Source organism: Labeo rohita, chromosome 5, assembly GCF_022985175.1.
Source record: "Labeo rohita strain BAU-BD-2019 chromosome 5, IGBB_LRoh.1.0, whole genome shotgun sequence".
Taxonomy (NCBI): Eukaryota; Metazoa; Chordata; class Actinopteri; order Cypriniformes; family Cyprinidae; genus Labeo; species Labeo rohita.
In genome coordinates, this window is record NC_066873.1 from 3,427,840 (window position 1) to 3,447,135 (window position 19,296).

At 38.9% G+C, this 19,296-nt stretch overlaps 1 protein-coding gene across 1 annotated transcript in view; it reads left to right on the forward strand.

Moving 5' to 3' along the window:
* Positions 1-19,296, forward strand: part of LOC127165725 (uncharacterized) — a 37,486-nt gene that overhangs the window by 11,467 nt on the left and 6,723 nt on the right. Inside the window, exons 16-35 of the mRNA XM_051110601.1 lie at positions 15-187; positions 368-510; positions 597-706; positions 1,082-1,214; positions 1,327-1,443; positions 2,222-2,321; positions 2,770-2,916; positions 3,013-3,075; positions 4,751-4,872; positions 4,949-5,115; positions 6,059-6,149; positions 7,114-7,176; positions 7,377-8,029; positions 8,197-8,300; positions 8,529-8,672; positions 17,083-17,244; positions 17,321-17,413; positions 17,549-17,698; positions 17,977-18,110; positions 18,408-18,601. Of these exons, the coding sequence (XP_050966558.1) occupies positions 15-187; positions 368-510; positions 597-706; positions 1,082-1,214; positions 1,327-1,443; positions 2,222-2,321; positions 2,770-2,916; positions 3,013-3,075; positions 4,751-4,872; positions 4,949-5,115; positions 6,059-6,149; positions 7,114-7,176; positions 7,377-8,029; positions 8,197-8,300; positions 8,529-8,672; positions 17,083-17,244; positions 17,321-17,413; positions 17,549-17,698; positions 17,977-18,110; positions 18,408-18,601 (3,063 nt within the window). The remainder of the gene's footprint in view (positions 1-14; positions 188-367; positions 511-596; positions 707-1,081; positions 1,215-1,326; positions 1,444-2,221; positions 2,322-2,769; positions 2,917-3,012; positions 3,076-4,750; positions 4,873-4,948; positions 5,116-6,058; positions 6,150-7,113; positions 7,177-7,376; positions 8,030-8,196; positions 8,301-8,528; positions 8,673-17,082; positions 17,245-17,320; positions 17,414-17,548; positions 17,699-17,976; positions 18,111-18,407; positions 18,602-19,296) is intronic.

Genomic DNA, 19,296 nt, shown 5'->3' on the forward strand with positions numbered 1-19,296 from the left:
TTGTTGTTCTCCAGGACATGTTGCAGATTTAGCAACAATATTTCAAGTGTATCGAAGGTCTTGGAACTTGTATTTTGATATCCTGGCAGTTTTACCCTTGGATTTGATTGTTTTTGCCTCCGGCGGTGCAGAACATTTGGCAATTTCAGGCCTAGTCAGGCTGAATAGACTCATTTGGATTCGCAGGGTATGTTAGATATATTTCTGTACTGAATTTTTTTACTGTTGATATTCATTTTTCAGAACCTTGAAGGCGACTTAATATTCATGGTTGGGATAGTAGAACAAGTGTATGAATTAGTTGTGGTTGAGTTAGGCTGAGTCGTTTTCCTGATATTTGACCACTGCGATTGTTTTGTGGTTTCAGATTTATCAGTATTTCTGCCAAAAAGAATGTGACATATATAAGAACCTGTTTGAAGAAAGGACAATGAAATGCCTCTTCCTCTTGATTTTCACGGTGCATTTTTGTGCTGGCTTATTGTACCTGTCAGCCTGCCATGAAGAAAGGTAAGTGTATCTTATTAGAGAAGACAATACCAATATTTATAGAATTTTATATTCACTTTTATTAAAGACTTTTATTTACTTTAAAGATGTCAGGAGGAATCATGGGGATGGAATGCTGGACTTAAATCAACTCAGTCCAATTTTGAACATTATATAATCGCAGTATATTGGACAATTACAACTATGACAAGTGTTGGTAAGTACCATGTATGTTTGTGCTTGTGTGTATTTGGGCCATTCTACCAAATTTTGTAACTTTAAAGTACTAAAAGTAAAATTCTATTCAGTTTTCATCTTGCTGCACTATCAAGACTATAATAAACTTAAATCTAAACTGGTTTTCTTGGAAATAAGCCACATACCAAGTATCACACCCTGCACCTACTTTATTATGTCCTTAAAATGGATCGCTTTATGATCTGAGTGCAAGAAACAAGCCCAAAGACGCTTAAGAAGTGTGGCTTGTAATGAGTGGACATGGCAACATGGTGCTTACATATGTGCTTACGTTAACATATAAGGATGAAACCAAAGTGGACTAAAGCATTATGACACAATATTTGTTTTTCAGGATATGGAGACATTGTACCTGGCTCTTTGGTAGAACAATGTATGGCAGCAGTTGTTGGTATTATTGCCTTGCTGGTTTTTAACTATATTATTAGCCAGCTTTCTGCCACACTATCTGGTGAAAATGCTAAGAGGTACATGCTTTTAATTTACAGATGCTACAATTAACCTGTTTAAAGATGGCCATGTGTTCTTTTTTATGTGGGGAAAATTTACGCACATATTAATGCTCTTTTTTCTGCATAGGGTGGCTTTTCAGAACCTTTTTTCAGAAATGCGTCACTTCATGAAGCAACATGATCTCACGGTTTTCCTGCAGAACAGAGTCATGAATTATATGAATCTCCTGTGGTCCAAATATCAGTATGTTTTATCTTATTTTGTCATTTTTTTCTGCAGTATCTGTAAGTATGTGCAGCGCTGGTTATGGCCAAGGAGGTTATAAATATGGTTATCTGATAGCATTCCAATTAATCTCAGTGGCAGTTGCTCAGATGATGTCTAATGAATCCGGAAAATCGTTGCGACATATTACGTCATTACAAAACATTGGTGAGTCATCTAAAACATACTTTTAAGAGCCTTTAAACAAGATCTACTATAGTATTATATTGACGTTTATTTACTTACAGAAATAAAGAAAGAAAGAAAGAGGGTATTTGCTAAATTCTGTAGTTAGTAACCAGACTAAAGTATTTTTACTTGTTTACTGTACTTAAGTACATTTTAAAATTTCTGTACTTGATTTGTGCTAGCTATTGATAATAATTTATAATTGTGTCTAGCTTGTTAGGCTATCCTTGAACAGCTATTTCTAGCCATCAGATGGAGAATATCAGACTGCAAAAATAATAAACAATCAAACAGTACTTTTAATTTTGGTATTTAAATGTGGTAAGTTCTTTTTTAATTTTACTGTAGTAAAATTTTAAATGAATATTTTTACTGGAGTGATATTTTGTTAGGATATCTGTGTAACTGAAGTACATGATATATTTGCCACATATTTGACAAAAAAAGTGATGCACTCAGTGTTTGGTGAGTCAAAGGTCATTGCTCCTTACAAACCGTTGTCATTATAGAATATGAATAGATTTTTGAGATGCTTTGTTCATTTGATTTTATTGTGTTGTTTTATCAGAGGTGAAGCTTTTCCAGGAGGACCCTTTATAATGCACAACTTGCCAATTGAGCTGAAACAGAATGTCCTCATGGCAGAGAGAGGGGAGCTTCTGTCACAGGTCAGTGTTTTTTCATCTCAAAAAGTAACCTCTAAAAGTCTAAATGACCACTAAATGTCTGTGGGTTAAAACACACACACACACACACACACACTGTTTGGGTTATCTGGACCGAGATGCAGCTTTAGCAACTGATGCTGTGGGAACTCTGTGGGAAAATTGGCAATTGTGTGTGTTTAGTTTAGATTTATGCTAGCTCTGTGTCTGTGTTCTTTAATTTACATACTGTCTGTAGATCAACCACAGAACGTTCCTCTCCCAGTGGCACTTTTACGGGATTGCAATCTAATTTGCCCTATTTAGTCAATCTGGTGATAGAGTATAGAAACAGACATTAATCTGGAGAGTTGAGGGGCAAAAGTCATTGTACACATTTGTCACAGAATGTTATGATGATGAGGGCCAGTTCAAAATGAACTAATTTGTTCCATTTTTTCCATGTTTACAGATTCCTTACTTTGCAGATGCTGGGCAGTCATTTTTACGGGACCTTGCTTTAACTTCAGTTCTGTACTTTTTTCCTAAAGGGGAAATTATCCAGTACGGTAAAACTATCACAAGAGAGCTTTTCTGTATTCGGAGGGGAACATGTGAGGTTAGTATAAAAAGTTTATTTCTTTATAAACGTTTGATCTCAGGTGCATGCACGTAGGTTTTAAAATTAAAACATCATTTTTTGAATGTTTTATAGATTTTGAATGATGGTCTTTCAGAAGTTGTTGGACATTATCAGAAGGGAATGCATTTTGGAGAGGTAACATTTAAGTATATTGTTCCCTTTCAGTGTTGGGCAAGTTACTCTGAAAATGTAATTAAATTACTGTTCTGATTACTTTATTTCAAAAGTAATTAGCTACATTACTAGTTACATTACTTTTTTTCTGTACATCCACGAAATTTATGTGAAATAGTAAGTTTGTGTGTTGCCTAACATCCCAGCATAAACGCTCCCGATAAAATATTTGTTATTAAAGCATCAACAGCAATAGGCTGCTGCATGTGTGGTTGCAGAATGCACGGCATTTCGAGCGGTGAGTGGATTCTCTGATTGTCCGTTGCATTCCAGAAATCAACATTGTTTAACGCTGCAAACACGTGTTATAAATAGAAACTCTGCCTATGCTTATGCCTGTTAATCATTTTTGTTTTATATTAGTTGTTCTTGTTGCTTTTGTGTAATACATGAATAGCAATTCATTTTGTCGATTGCTTCGTGCACACATATGAGTCTCTGCCCGCCCACACCCACCCCTCAAGTCTTGTCCTGCGCCGTTCTCTTGTGCCGGTGGATTAGAGACCCACACTCCCGCTGGACTCGACACAAAAGAGAGCTGTGTGGGACAAGATTTGATGGGCGAGGGCAAGTGCAGGTGCGGGTGGGAAGAGACTCATGTGAAGACAATAGAAGTTGCTGCATTGCCCTCCGCACCCGGTACGTTCTCAAGAAGTTTTAATGTGCCGTGCTGCCCTTTCAGGTGTTTTAAATTGGATATGGAGTTTTTCACGGTTGAAAAGGTTTTCTTACTCTCTAACTGACAAAGCACGACAATTGCCTTTGACAGAAATAAACTCAAAATAATGATTGTATTTCCAGCTACAGAACGCGTGCTTTCTTCTCTCCAAGCTGACGTTGTTTTTATTAGTAGTATATTATTTTAGTAGTAGTATCTCAGGTAAAGGACGTTGCGTGTGCTAGCCAGCACCCTTTTTACAATCTAGATGATAAAACACATTCTGTCTGCAATGTTTGTAACTATACTCTAATTACTCATTTGGAAATTATAACGCGTTAAATTACTCCGTTACTAAAAAAAATAATCAAATTACAGTAATGCGTTACAAAGTAATGTGTTACTGCCCAACACTGTTCCGTTTAATATCAGTCACGTTGACACTGCTTCAGTGAGTGATGCTACGGGGACTCTGAAACCTGGAGAAAATCATGCCAGTTTATTGGCAAATGCTGCTTAGGCTCTGCACTTTGAAGTGTTTTTCAATGGACATATAGGTGTTTCACATTGTTGAGATTTTCAGGGCCTGTCTAAATAGCCTAAAATTTAAAACCCTCAAGTTATTTCAAACCTGTATGAGGATATTATTAAGAATGTTGGTAACCAAACTGTTGCTGGTTCCCACTGATTTTCATAGTATGGAAAAAGAATAGTATTTCTTTTGTGTTGAACAGAAGAATGAAATTCTTACAGGTTTGGAACAATATAAGGGTGAGTAAATGATGACATTTTCGTTTTGGGTGAAATATCCCTTTAACATCAATATTTAATTTTTTAAATATCACTGTTTAATGACAGGGTGCTTTAAAGCTCCTAAGTGGAGTTTCTATAGTGTCTTGATATTAGCCCAGATACTATAGTTTTGTGTGTGTTTTAAATAAATCAGCTTTTCTTGTTTTTGTTTTTTCTTCCCTGCAGGCAGGTTTTTTGTTTGGAAAACAAGCCGCATTGACAGTACGTGCTGTGACATGCTGTGAAATTATAGTTATTGATTTTGACAAGATCAGAGTCGTTCTTGAGAAATATCCCATGCTTAAAAGGTATGTTTTATAAACACAAAAGTAAAATCTCTGTAACGGTAAAGAACATTTTATGAGGAAACTGTCAATCCTTCAGGCAAATTGAAGAATTCCAATCTGAGCCAGTGTCCTACACAACATTGGTGGAGACTGCAGAGAAATTAATGAAAAGGCAGTCCCATGTCCAAGAATCTGATGTTGCACAGAGACAAAAAGTCACACTGGCATTTCAGGGCCGTAGATTTTGCAAGAAGACAAAATGCTGTGAGTATTTTGAGAAACATACCTCCATGCACAATATATATTCTCAACACTTACCATTATGAATCTGACTAAACTAAGTAAATATGGGAACAAGAATCAGAAAGGCTCTAACAATACGTGACACATATATTAATTTGCTTAGATATATATGGCATAGTATAATGACTGATTAATTACATAATTCATAAGTAAAATAATTACAACACACTAACAATGTTAAAAAAAAAAAAAAAACTTTTAGACTGGAGTAAAATGAATGAATTTGACATGAAGAAATATTGACTAAAGGACATTTTCATCAAGACCAAAATTTTGACTAAAACAAAACATTATCACTGTGACTGGCCTAAGAAGTCTGAACATTAAATCTTTTGATTTTTATCATGTCATGCACTTAAAACAGCCAGGTTTAGTACTTTTTATATTATCCTGACATTTAAAAAAAGGACATGTTTAAGTTTTAATAGATTCTATCTTCCTATTTTTTTTTTTTTTTTTTAATCACAGAATTGATAATTTATGTGAAACTGGAAAAATCTATGAGTCATATTTAATCTAACATTAAAGCAATTCACGTCAACACTTGAATGCGATTGTAGAACAGCTTACAAATATGATCTGTCTCAAAATGCGTTTTTATTGCTAACATTGTTGAGCTTTTTCTATACCCAGTGTTTCTCTTGCAAAGCTTTTAATTATTTTTTTTTTTTTTTGACTTTTTAATTTGTGAGTTGGATGAACAGCTACATTGGTCAGGCAGCACCACCTACTAAATGAATGTTGTTTTATTTTTATTTTTATTATTATTATTATTATTTTGTTTTTAGCCTGACTAATATCTGTTTTGGTTTTGGTGTAAAAAGGCTGTAAGGACTGCACCAGTGGGGAAGCCCTAACTTATTGTAACTACCTATAAATTAATATAGTATAAATATCTTTCTAGATGTGGAGGACTTTGGAAACATTCCAATGTATGCTGGATCAGAGGAAGAAACCGTTCCAATGAAACAATCATTCAAACGACAGAGTCCAAAGTAAGCAGAAATTTGTTTAGAAGATTTGAAAACTACATTAAAGGAAACGTGTACAAAACCACAAAATAAAAGATAATCCTGCTAACTTGAAATATTTGGAGGTAATAATATAAATAATTTATTTGAAAATATGCACATTCGCTCTTAATCACATGTCTAATATGCTGAAAATGTTTCTTGTCTTGTCACATTCAATTACATTATTGGAATGAACAGATAACAGAATGAATTACTTTCAGTTAAATGATATATGTGTCTTATGTCTTAAGTAGCATGGGTTTATTTGTAGCAATAGCCAACAATACATTGTATGGGTCAAAATTATTGATTTTTCTTTTAGGCCAAAAATCATTAGGATGTTAAGTAAAGATCATGTTCCATAAAGACATTCAGTAAGTTTCTTACCGTAAATATATCAAAACATATTTTTTGATTAGTAATATGCATTATGCTAAGGACAACTTTAAGGGTGATTTTCTTAATATTTAGATTTTTTTGCACCCTCACATTGCAGATTTTCAAATAGTTTTATCTATCAAATATTGTCCTATCCTACAAACCATACATCAATGGAAAGCTTATTTATTCAGCTTTCAGATAATGTATAAATCTCAATTTCAGAAAATTGACCCTTAGGTTTTGTGGTCCACACATTCTATTTTCAGTTAAAATGATATTTTGAAATCAATAGTAGAATAGTAGAATGCATCACTGGATTTTACTGACAGTCAGTTAACACTTCTATTCATAAAACACAATGTCAAATATTAAATTGCATTCTTTGACCTGTTATAATATAATCCTCTAAGGCTAGAGGTTAAAACAGAGGTAAACAAAAGTTTTGGATTTAACCGCTAAAGTAAGGCAACAGTTCATACAAAAATGAAAGTTTCCTCATGAGAGTGAATAAGTAATGTGGGTGAACTTTTCCTTTAAGTCTGCATTCTTGTTTTTCTTTCCATAGGACTTTAATGGGGCAAATTACAAATTTCTTCTTGTCGTCATGCCCATCAGCTTTCCTAATGAGGTAAATGTAGTGCTACTGAGGTGTTTTAATTCTACTCATACTGTTAAAGATGTCCCCCTGAATATAATGACCGCACAACAGGAACAAACCTCATAAAGTTTGATTGTTCCACTAAATTGGAAGCTTTTAAGTGTCCTAGTGCTTTCCCATTGAGAAATATGAATTATATATTTTTTACTTTTTTGTTTTCTTTTTTGCAGTAAAGCCATTTTCCCCAGCAGTGCATTTTATGTAAGATGGGAATTTTTCCGGAGCATGGTAGCAGTCGCTGTCAGCCTCATTACCTCCTTGCTTGTTGCATTTTTACACTTCAGAATAGAGCTGTGGATTGTTTGTTACATACTTGGATTGTGTTGCTGGGTGGACATTTATCTCCGCATGCATGTCGCTTTCTATGAAGACAATGCTCTCAAAGTTGACACCTTGGAAACGGCACACCATTATTTCAAAACCGGGTTCCTTGTGGATTTCATAACATGCTTTCCTTGGGAACTTGTGGGCTGGATAGTGATTTCACCATTCAGTGAGAATGGATTTTATGCCAATGATGAAGCATTGCATCTTTATGCATACTTAAGGATTCCACACATTTTTCAGCTATATCGCATACCCTTCGCATTTTCATTCTTGCAAGCTGACATTGCCACTGAAAGGCATGTCATTACTGTTTTGAAGTTGTTGCTATATTCTGTTCTTTTGGTGCACTTTGCCACTTGTATTGTCTTTGCAAGTGCATGTCCTGCAGCAGACTTTTATGGAAACTTCAGTGAATATTTCATACCAGGCATAAAGCACAACTGTAAAGTATTGTCCTGGGTGACACACTTGGATAAATCATTTGATGTTGATTTTGGTATGTATTGTTCTTCAGAGCTTTGACCACTCAATATGCTTTTTCATATATCTAATAGATTCAAAATAAATCTGTATATGTGCTCAAAATAATAATAATAATAATAATAATAATAATAATAATAATAATAAAATAACAGATAATTTTTGTTTTGTTTTTTTGTTCAGGCAATGTTACTTTTCAGGAGCTGTATTTAATAAGCTTGTACTTTACGACCACAACATTATGTGCTGTTGGATTTGGGGACATCCATCCATCTATAATTTCAATGGTATGTATTTAATCAGGCAAAATTTAGATTAATTTATTTAAGTTTTGCAATTTTATGCCTTACAGTAAACTAGATATATAGTGTTGTGATATTTCTTTTTAACTTACCAAAAAAAAAAAAAAAAAAAAAAAAAAAAAAAAAGCTTATTTTTCCATAAATTACGTGTTTTTTGTCCTATGCATGCATCTCCAGCCACTGACTGTTCTTGTGCATAAACCAAATTTTTAGAAGGTTGGCATGAGTTTCATCATGATTGCTGCAATGCTGTTTACTGGCTGGTTATCAGGCACCGTTACTGCTACGCTGGCAAACGCAGATGCCATGAGAGCTGCTTATACAGAGAAAACTGAGAGCATGAAACTGTTCTTGAAGGTATTTATTTTCAGACAGAATCTGTTTATTAGATATACACATTAAAGGGGTCATCGGATGCTAAGTTCACTTTTACATGTTGTTTGGACATTAATGTGTGTTGACAGTGTATGTACACATCTACCCTATAATGATAAAAATCCATGCAGTTGTTTGTAATTTAATCTGCAAAAATAATATTCCCTTTTTCAAATCGAGCCATTCTCAGATGCCTGTCGTTGTAGCGTCACACCAACAGAGGCCGCTCCCACGATAGTTGATTGATATGAGCATTTTACCTCAGATCAGCTGTAACAGTCCAACCTCTATGTTTTGATGCCACAGTAGGGATGTAAGTTAGACAAGAATATCTCCAATTGAGCGATTGAGGTGTTGTGTTGCTGGATGTAATAATGAACGTAGTGGTCGTCATTTACTCCCAACATCTGAACCGCTGAAGATGCAGCAGATTACATTTGTTTGTGAAGGGAATGCGTCTCCTGATCTACATATATCCGTCTATGTTCGCGCAAATCATTTGTGATCCAGCTTCACTTACAGCAGAAGTGAGTATAAGGGTTTTTTATTAATCTTTGAGATCGCCTTTCCTAATAATGTGCTAGTTAGCAAATTTAGCGGCTAAACGTGGCTAAATGCGGCTAAAGTAAACAGGCTCGTCTGTCTACAGAGAGTAGAGAGGGGCGGGGCGAGCAGAGCTCATTTGCATTTAAAGCAGCCTCGACCAGAATGAGATGATTTTTGCAGAGCTGATTTTGGCAAGGTAAAAAGGGTGTTGTTTTACAGAACCATTGAGAATTTTTAACCAAAGTATATTATAGACTTTTCATTAAGACCCTAAAGAATCATATCAACTTGTGGAAAATAGGCATCCGATGACCCCTTTAAAACATTTTGAAATACTGAAAGAAATTAATTTTACTGGTAACGATAGGTTACTTAATATAAACCTGGGTTCTTTAATAGCAGAGTAAGGTGTTTCACTATGGGGAATCACTTTATTACTTTTTCACTATTCACTTTATCACTGTTTATCACTATTCACATTTTTAGTCTGACTTAACTCAGACTCGAGCCTTTTGGACTCGAGAATATATTAAGTCTAACCGAGTCCAGGGACAGTTAATGGAAAAGTCACTGACTCGATCCATTATCACGAAAGTGATATTCAGTATTTGCCTGTGTTTTTAAGTTTTGTCAAGTAGGCTACTTGAAAGACGATGGGTTTATGTGTGCAAACACTCAAAGCACGTTCACAGAACGTTCCTCTCAGTCAGTGTGCGAATGAGTATTTTTACAAATACTGTTTCATTTGTATTCTTGAGTGATATATTTATGTATGCTTTTGCTTGTAAGTAATACTAGTGTTTACTTGCCTTTAGTAAGCTTAATAATGTTTTACTTAGGCTAACACACACAGCCATAACCAGAGATAAGAGGTGCATTTTCTGTACTTAAGGTCCCATTCTCCAATACTCCTTTAACCCCACTGTTGAATTTAAACAATTACTATAATGATGAATAAAGTCAAGTCCCACCCTATAATTTTTCACATTCTAAAACCTCTTTCACCCTGAAATATTTTACAATACATAAGTCAGCCTTAAGTTCTGTTACATGACTTTAAGTTTGCTAAGCAGAGCAGGACACTAATTATGAGATGGTATGAAATCAAAAATCAAAATGGCGAGGTCCAGTAGAGGTTTGCTTTTCTTACATTTCATTGCGTTTTTCTAGTTGCAAAGGTTAAAAACAGGGGTGCCCAGACTCGGTCCTGGTCCTTGGTTTAGGTCCAACTTGCCTCAACACACTGCCAGGGGGTTTCTAGTAGGCCTAGTAAGAGCTTGGGGGGGCAGAGAATAACAAGCCAGCGTGTTAAAAAAAAGTGCAGCTCACCTCTTCGTGGCCTTTTTTCCAACGTCCAAGAACTGACCTGTCGCAGGCAGGGTCCTGCAGCCGGGCCTTTCCTCAGTGGAGCGACTGAGTGTCTTGGGAACGTTGGGACAGTGACTTTTCCCCTAAGGGAAAAGACACTACGGAGATCACAACCTGCCCTGGGGTAAAAAGTGAAAACATTATTATGGGAGGGCTCTGAGGTAGGCTCCACATCAGGAGAGACTACCAAAAACTCAGAAGCGTAATCACCATGAGGGGAAGCGCTATAGCAAGCTCTACACCAAACCAGTCTACTGAGTCGAAGAGCTTGCGTTCAAGACTCGGGCAGATACTGGTTCCATGCACAGGTTATAAAACCTGGCGAATGTGTTAGGTGTAGCCCGACCTGCAGCTCTGCAAATGTCTGTTAAAGAAGCCACATTCGCAAAAGCTGCCGAGGCAGCGACACCCCTGGTCGAGTGGGCTCTCACTCCCAGATGGCAGGGTAAGCCTATGGCTTGGTAGGCCATACGGATCACATCCACAAGCCAGTTGGAGATCCTTTGCTTAAAGACAGCATTCCCCTTCTGCTGTCCTCCAAAACAGCCAAAGAGCTGTTCGAAACGTCTGAAAGGCTGAGTACGTTCAAGATAAATGTGCAGGGCACGGACTGGGCATAATAAGGATAGGTTGGGGTGTCTTGCAAGGGGACTGCCTGATCTCTGAAGGGAGTGGTGGGTACCTTGGGTACGTATCCATGCCGGGGTCTCAGGACAATGTGAGAGTCTGCCGGCCCAAATTCCAGGCACGAACCATTGCCGGAGAGGGCTTGAAGGTCTCCCACTCCTTTGACCGAAGTGAGCACAGTCAGGAGGGCCGTCTCCATAGAGAGGGCACTGAGATTGACTGATTGAAGGGGCTCAAATGGATCTTGCTGAAAGGCCTGAAGGACCATGGCGAGATCCCAAGAGGGGATGAGGTGCAGCCTGGGAGAGTTCAACCTCCGGGCACCTCTAAAATATCTGATAACCAAATTGTGCTTCCTCACTGATCTGCCTTCCACCAAATCATGATTGGCTGATATAGCAGCCATATGGACCTTAAATGCTGAAGCAGACATGGAGGAGGCCTGGATAGAAGCTCTAGCGCGTAAAAGGGTGTTTACCACTGAAGGTGGAAGGTCTCTGAAGTCCAGAGACCATAGGTGGAGGTTCCAGAGATCTGGGCACGGGTGCCAGATTGTGCCCTTCCCATGAGAGAGGAGGTCCTTCCTCAGAGGAATGCGCCAGGGAGGGATTGACGATAGGAGCACAAGGTCCAAGAACCAGGTTTTGTTGGGTCAAAACGGGGCCACCAACAGAACCTGTTCTCTGTCCACCCTGACTTTGCACAGGGTCTGTGCAATGGGGGAAACGCATACTTGTGCAGGTGCCTCAGCCAACTGTGTGCCAGTGTATCTATACAGAGGGGGGCCTCGGTTAAACCGTACCGCAACTGGCAATGAGTGGATTCCAGTAAGGCAAAGAGATCTACTTGTGCCTGGCCGAACCGCCTCCAAATCAGTTGGACCGTCTGAGGGTGGAAACATCCACTCGCAATCTGTCGTGATAGAGAATCTGCCACCTGATTTGGATTGCCTGGAATGTGCTGGCTCCAAAGTAAGAGATGGCGGGCCAGTTGTAACATGCGAAAGGAGCGTACACCACCCTGGCGGTTGACGCATGCCACAGTCGCTGTGTTGTCTGTGTGGATCAACACATGCTTGCTCTGAATCAAGGGTCAGAACCTCTTCAGGGCCAAAAGCACTGTCAACAACTCCAGGCAGTTGATATGCCAAAGCAGCCGAGGGCCTGTCCAGACCCCCAAGGCTGCATGCCCGTTGCACACGGCGCCCTAACCTGTCTTGGAAGCATCTGTTGTGACAACAGTGAGTCTGGACACTCGTCCAAGGGCACCCCTGACCATAGGAACGAAATGTTTTCCCAAAGGCTGAAGGTTTTCGACACGACGGTGTGATGTTCACACGGTATGTGCCTTGATGCCTGCCCATCTCGGGACTCAGATATGAAGCCAGTGCTGTAGCGGTCTCATATGCATCAGCCCCAATGAAGATGCCATGTGCCCCAGGAGCCTCTAAAAAGTATTTCAGGGGGACCATTGTCTTGAGTCTGAGTGCTCTCAAGCACCTCAGCACTGACTGTGCACGGTCTTGGGAAAGACGTGCAGTCATATTAACCAAGTCCAGCTCTACACTGAGAAAAGAGATACTCTGCATTGGGAAGAGTTTGCCGTTTTCCCAGTTGACCCAAAGTCCCAAATGAGCCTGGTGGTTGAGAACTACATCCCTGTGAGCACAAACCAAATGTCGCGAGCATTTTCGCCTCGAACTGAGGTGAAGAGAACCTGTACCTGGGTGGGCGTCTTGCAAACTGAATTGCATAGCTGAGACGAATGGTCCTGAGAAGCCAGTGAGAGGGATTGGGGAGGTTCAGCCAATCTAGAAAACTCTCTGCTAGGGGTCTCAAAGGAGTTAAACCCGACATACCTGGATAGAGCAACATGGCCTTTGGCTGGAGGTAAGAAACCCAGAGGACCACTGGCTGCTCACCGAATTCGTTAGGAAAGAACCAACCAGAGGATCTCGTCTGAACGAACTTGATGTTTCAGAACATGAGGGAACACAAGGGGTGTGCCGATACATGTTCTGGTTAAAGGAAACAGCGTCCGGCCGTTGCATGGAGGGTCAGAAATGCTGTGAATAACGCCCAGAGAAAAAGGAAATTGCTCTTTTACTGACCATGCGGTGCCATCTGCCGAGTGGCAGGCAGCCGGGATGGAGCCAAATCCAACGCTCGTTTCCTCCTTGAGTGTGGATCCAGGCAGTTCATTCGGTCCCTCTCCTCTGGGTTGGCCATCTCAGGAACGCTTTAAAACCTGACAAGGGTTCCTTGTGGCCTGTGGATGGGCTGGCAGTGCTTTTTGCGAGAACTGGACCGTTGGGGGGGTCTGGCTGCAGGACCGGCTTGCTGTGGGGCCTCAGCTGTTCTAGCAGGGGGCCTCCCTCGGCACTGAGCAGGTGGAGGCTGCTGCCTTGGGGGGCTGGGCTGGCGCTCGCCGCACACTGAGGCAGTATGTGTTTAACCCTTTAAGACCTGAAGGCATTTTTGCCTCCCTGAAAGTGTTGATTTTTCTGAGTGACATACGCAAATATAGTGACTCATAACTCCAAAACTGTAGCAAGGAGAGACAAAAGGGAGATATCGTTTGATAGTAAACTTACATTTGGACACTCTCCTGCTGAGAAATAGCTGATAAAAATGTAAGAAAAATTTGACATTCAATATCTCAGGAAAGAAATAAGGTAGGTGAAATTTTCTTTTTTTAGTGATGCTCTGCATCATGTTAGCTGTATTTGTTTCAAATTTTGTGGTGGTAGCATAAGGTATTCAAAAGTTACAGAATTTTGGATCAAAAGAGGCCTTTTGCTTAACTCTTGACACCCTGAAAGCATTTTAAAAACTGTTGTTTTCTGAGTGGCATACACAAAAGTAATGGCTCATAATTCCAAAACCGTAGCAAGGAGAGTCAAAAGGTAAGTATCATTTGATCGAAATCTTTATATATTTTAAGGGAAAAACTAATTCTTTAAATACAGATATTCTTATACCGAAAAATACATGATCAAGTGTAAGAAAAAGTGTTCACAAAGGAAATTTTCCTATCTTTCTTATTTGATATTCAATATCTCAGAAAAGGAATAAGGTATGAGAAAATGTCTTTTTTGGTGATATTTTGCAATGTATGGGCTGAACGTGAATTCAATTTTGTGGTGATATCATTAAGTAATCAATAGTTACAGCATTTGGAACCAAGGTAGCCTTTTTCCTAGCCCTAATTTGTTGTTTTCTGAGTGACAAATATTTAAGTAATACCTCACTCAAGTTTAGTCAAACCCCAAAACAATTATGCTTGTTTTATTCTACTCTGTGAGAACTTTCAAATGACATATGACACATGACTATCTGAGCTGTATGCTGTTTTTGACATATTAGAGTACGTGGTACAAAAAAACATATTTCATAAGTTATGAAAACTTTTTTTCTACTTATCAGCAAATAAGTCAGCATTACTTAGGACGTATTCAAAATGGTTGAATGCAATCAAAAGCTGAATTTCTAAGCTTTAAAATGGTACCTAGTTATATATATATAATATTCACTATTTTCCATGATTGGAGCATGATTGTTGAAATGACGAGTGTAAAAACCATTTAAAAGTGATAACATAACCACATTTGGGGTTTTATGTGTTATATAATTCAACGAGGCGCATCTTTATATCTAAATTACACATTATGTTAAGAATGGACTCGTTTTAATTGGGAGAAATTTTTGGAAATATTGCCATGCCATTTTACATGATCTAAGCATGTTTCATGACATGAAACAATGAATAAAAAACGCAATGTGAAAATTACCTTTTGCGGTTTTATTCAGCAGGTTTATGTGTGTTATAACATCATAAGCAATATATCTTTAGATTTTATGGACGAATTATGATGAGTTTGGGCTCTTTTTAATCGTGAGATTTTTTTAAAAATAACGTGCAATTTTCAAAGATCTATGCATGTTTCATGAAGTTACGAACAAATGCGCTTTGCACTCCTTTAGAGTTGATCAGAATAATTGAATTTGTTAAAGAGCTGCGTTTCTAAGCTTTAAAATGATACCTAATTTGTTATTTTGCTACACATTTGGTGTCAGTTTCTATTGGTTCTTAAACAAAGACACGCAAACAGGATGTTTGGTTAATGGCCTCTGTTTGCTTCTTCACCGTGGAGAACTGCTGGGCAAATTCTTCCACGGTATTGCCAAAGAGACCAACCTGGGAAATGGGAGCGTCGAGAAAGTGAACTTTCTCAGCATCTTGCATCTCAGCCAGGTTTAGCCACAGGGCGGAGGCAGCTTGCCCAGAAGCCGTGTAAGCCTTCGCCACAAGTGCCAAAGAGAACCTACAAGCCCTGGACAGGAGTCTCGGGCGGCCCCTCCAGGTGGCAGTGTTTTGTGGGCGAAGATGCATTGCAACCACTTTCTTCACCTGAGGGAACTCCGTAAAGCCCCTCGCCGGACCGCCTTCAAGGGTAGTGAGGGAGGAGGAGTTGGTATATCGCGTTCTGGCCGAGAAAGGGGCTTTCCATGATTTTGTCAACTTCTCAGGGAAGAATGGTACTGGGAACGAGCGTGGTCTGGAGTCACGGTCGTTACCCAGAAACCAATCATCCAGCCTAGAAGGCTCGGGGCGAGGCGGGACAACTCACTCTAACCCGATGTCCTTGGCTGCCCATTGAAGCGTGGTGGCCATTTCCGCGTCCGCCACCGACTGACACTCAGCCGCTGAAAAGGCGAGTTTAGAAGAGTCAAATGTCAAATGGTTTACGCCCTCCCTCTGATGCTGCAGTAACCTTCTCCTCCCCAGCAGAAGACTGTCAAAATCATCCGGAAGCTTGACCGCTGAGCACACGGGGCGAGCGGTCTGTGGGGGAGTACCCGGTGAGACATCGCTCATCTCCCCCTGCTCTCCTTCAACGCACATCACTGCAGCCTCATACCCAGAAGCAGAAGGAGCGGAGCGGGAAGCAGTTGAAGTGAGCTGCGGCTTCTTAACAAAGAACGTGGCTCTCGAGCGGAGTGTGCCCAAGGGCTTGGGGCAAGCCTGACATCCACCCTCAGCGAATGCTGCATCAGCATGTTCACGACCCAAGGGGAAAGGTAGAAACCGCAACCAGAAGGACACGGATGAAAAGGCATGATGTAAACACACAATCCGTACCGTGTATCTCATTTAGAAAAAATGTGCCCTTTCAGAGAAGAATCTTCTCTTGTTGATTGCTGTTGAAGCACCCAAAGGAACTCTCACAACACTTAGTTGTGTTAGGAAAGGGAGAGACCGCTGCCCATGCCGTAGATCCAATGACGAAGATGTGAATGATGCCACTTCTCACACAGAGACACTGCATTTTGCTCCAAAAAACAGAACGAGTGAGCAGATCCCGCACTGCCCTATTTATACCCGGATGTCCGGGGCGTGGCCAGCTATGCAAAATCTGCACACCCAATTTCATTGGCCTTGAGGTGTTTGGGCTCCCAAGAGTGACCCCTAGTGTCGTACACTCAACACAACGTTGGAGTAAACGACAAATAGGGAACTCAGACATGCTGCTGGCTTTTAGAAAAAAAAATCGGACACTGAAAAAAAAGAGTAAATTGGTAAATGATTATAACAAATGCTACAGAAAGCCTGAGATAAAACTGAATATTTGACTGCCAGATTGCACTGACTCAATGCTGCACAGAATTTTTTTAAAGAACTGGGCCTCGGAATACAGCATTTATTTGAAAAGGAAATAGTTATTTGTAACATTATTAATGTCTTTGCAGGAACTTTTGATCAATGTAATGCATCCTAGGCAAATGAAATTTGATGAAATGAAATTGTACTGTGTTGTATTAACTAATTTTTCTTTTCTTTCTTTTTTAAGAGCCACAAAATAACTGGGGCTTTATATGACAGTGTAATCAGATTTTACGTATTCCGATGGAAACTCACAAAAGGATTTGACCAGGATAAACTGACTGAGTATTTGCCGTCTTCACTAGTTGGTGATATTTCAACAGTTCTTTATGCTGATTTTATAGCAAAGGTAAAATATTCTCTTGGCTGACTATCTTAAAAATGATGGCACCTTAATTATGTAGATTTATTATCTCTTTTCCTAGATTTTTGGTCTTAATATCCAGATCCAGAGAACACTCGAATCTGAGAAAAGTCCTTTGTCTTCTATGGAAATCGCCAAAGCAGGGAAACTCAGTGTAATAACATAAATGCCAGCTTCATTTGCTTTTTTTTTTTTTTGCAATTAAATATGTGTTGAAATGGCTGATTATTTTAATGAGCTGAAAATAATTATCTGTCCCTCTCAGACTTACAAGGTGTTGTTTTTGCAGGGACCATTCTTTGAGATGGTGTTAACAACAGAGTGTCTGGAGGAGTTAGAGACTGATGGATGCTTCATTCGCTTGTTAGCCAGAGAAATTTCCCAATCCCTGTTCAGAGCCAATGATCTCATTTATAAAGAGAATGACTATGGATCAGAGGTTATTGTTACATTTACATTGGAAACACATTGTGATCTGAAAACCTTCATTTTATATTTGAAATTTTGACTCTCCCTCTAGGCCTCAAAGAGTAACAGCATGTTAATGTTATGTTTAGGATGCAAATTACACTGAAACACTTACATGACGTTCTTGTTTCACCCATACATTACAACTTAGAATCAGTCAGAGCTATAGAAACCTTCCTATTTACAAGGAAAGCCCCCATCCCCTAAATTATGTTTTGTTATATGTCAAACTTCGCTTTCTTTTCCTAGATGTATTTTATCCACAAGGGAGAAGTGGAGGTTTTATCAAAGGATAATACAGCAGTTCTTTTTAAACTAAAAGCTGGACAGTATTTTGGTGAGAAAAATGTGCTATTGGGAGAACCAAGAGCTGCCACAGTAAGGTTAGTATTGCTTTAGTATTGCCCTTTTCAATATTTATTATTTTTTGCACAGGCTCCCAGTCAAGTTCCATGCTGATGTTTAATTTATGATGCTGACATACAAAGAATTACATAGCTTGTCTCTGTATTACTTATCCACATTGTTAATTCCTTACATCCCTAACCACAGATTGCACTTCTCACTTTAATGAAACGTTAGCCTTAAAGAAATACTACACAGACAAAAGACATAAACTAAAAGTGTACTCAAATATTTTTTTATGAGTAGCTTGTTGATTTTGCCCATTTCTTTTTCAGAGCTGCAACAAACTGTGAGTTGTATGTGTTATCGAAGAAAAGCCTTGATGAAGCATTGAAGTATTACCCTAGCGTTTCCAAGCAAATGCAAAGCACAGCTGACGAGATGAAATACCAGTTACACAAAGGAGATCTTCAGATAAACACATCTGGAAAGCCTGGCTCTGCAGGAGAGACTTTCCTTCGGACTGGATGTAAGTTTTTGATGTTGAACTGATGCATTTAATTTATGTAAGATCAGGCACACATTACATGACATTCGATCTACCATAAAATCTTTACTGCGAACATTAAATACCACATAGCGTTCATCTTTCATCATGCCATTTGGCTTAGATAATCTCAACCAACAGCAGAATGTCAAATAAGAAAGAAATTGTGTATCTATTTTTATGCATCATAATCTTAAAATGCATAATAAAAAAAAATATTGTGCTTCACCTGTATAAAGTTTTCCTCATGGAAAACTTGACAATATCAGGGTATTTTTCATGGAAACCAAAAAGATGTCATGAATTTAAAGTTTTCTTTAGTTACGCTCTGCTCTAAAATATTTTGCAGGCTAAATATTGCTTCTGTGTAGAGTAAAATCTGGAAAAATGACTCTGGTCATTAGAGAATATTACACACTGGTTACCACTCTTTCCCATCTGGCAATGTATAAAACTATTGTGTAGAATAGTAATAACAAAGACCAGGAAGCACTCAGTGGTGAGAGAAGAAAAAAGTAAATATTTCTATGATCACTCTTTTTTTTTTAAAGGATAAATATTTGTCTCAGATGGCAAAATCATGGCCCCAAACTGTATAGTGTGCTATTTACACACCTGCAATTCTTATTCATCTGCCACGTTTCTCTTGACCGCATTTTCATCTGTTGAACATATGT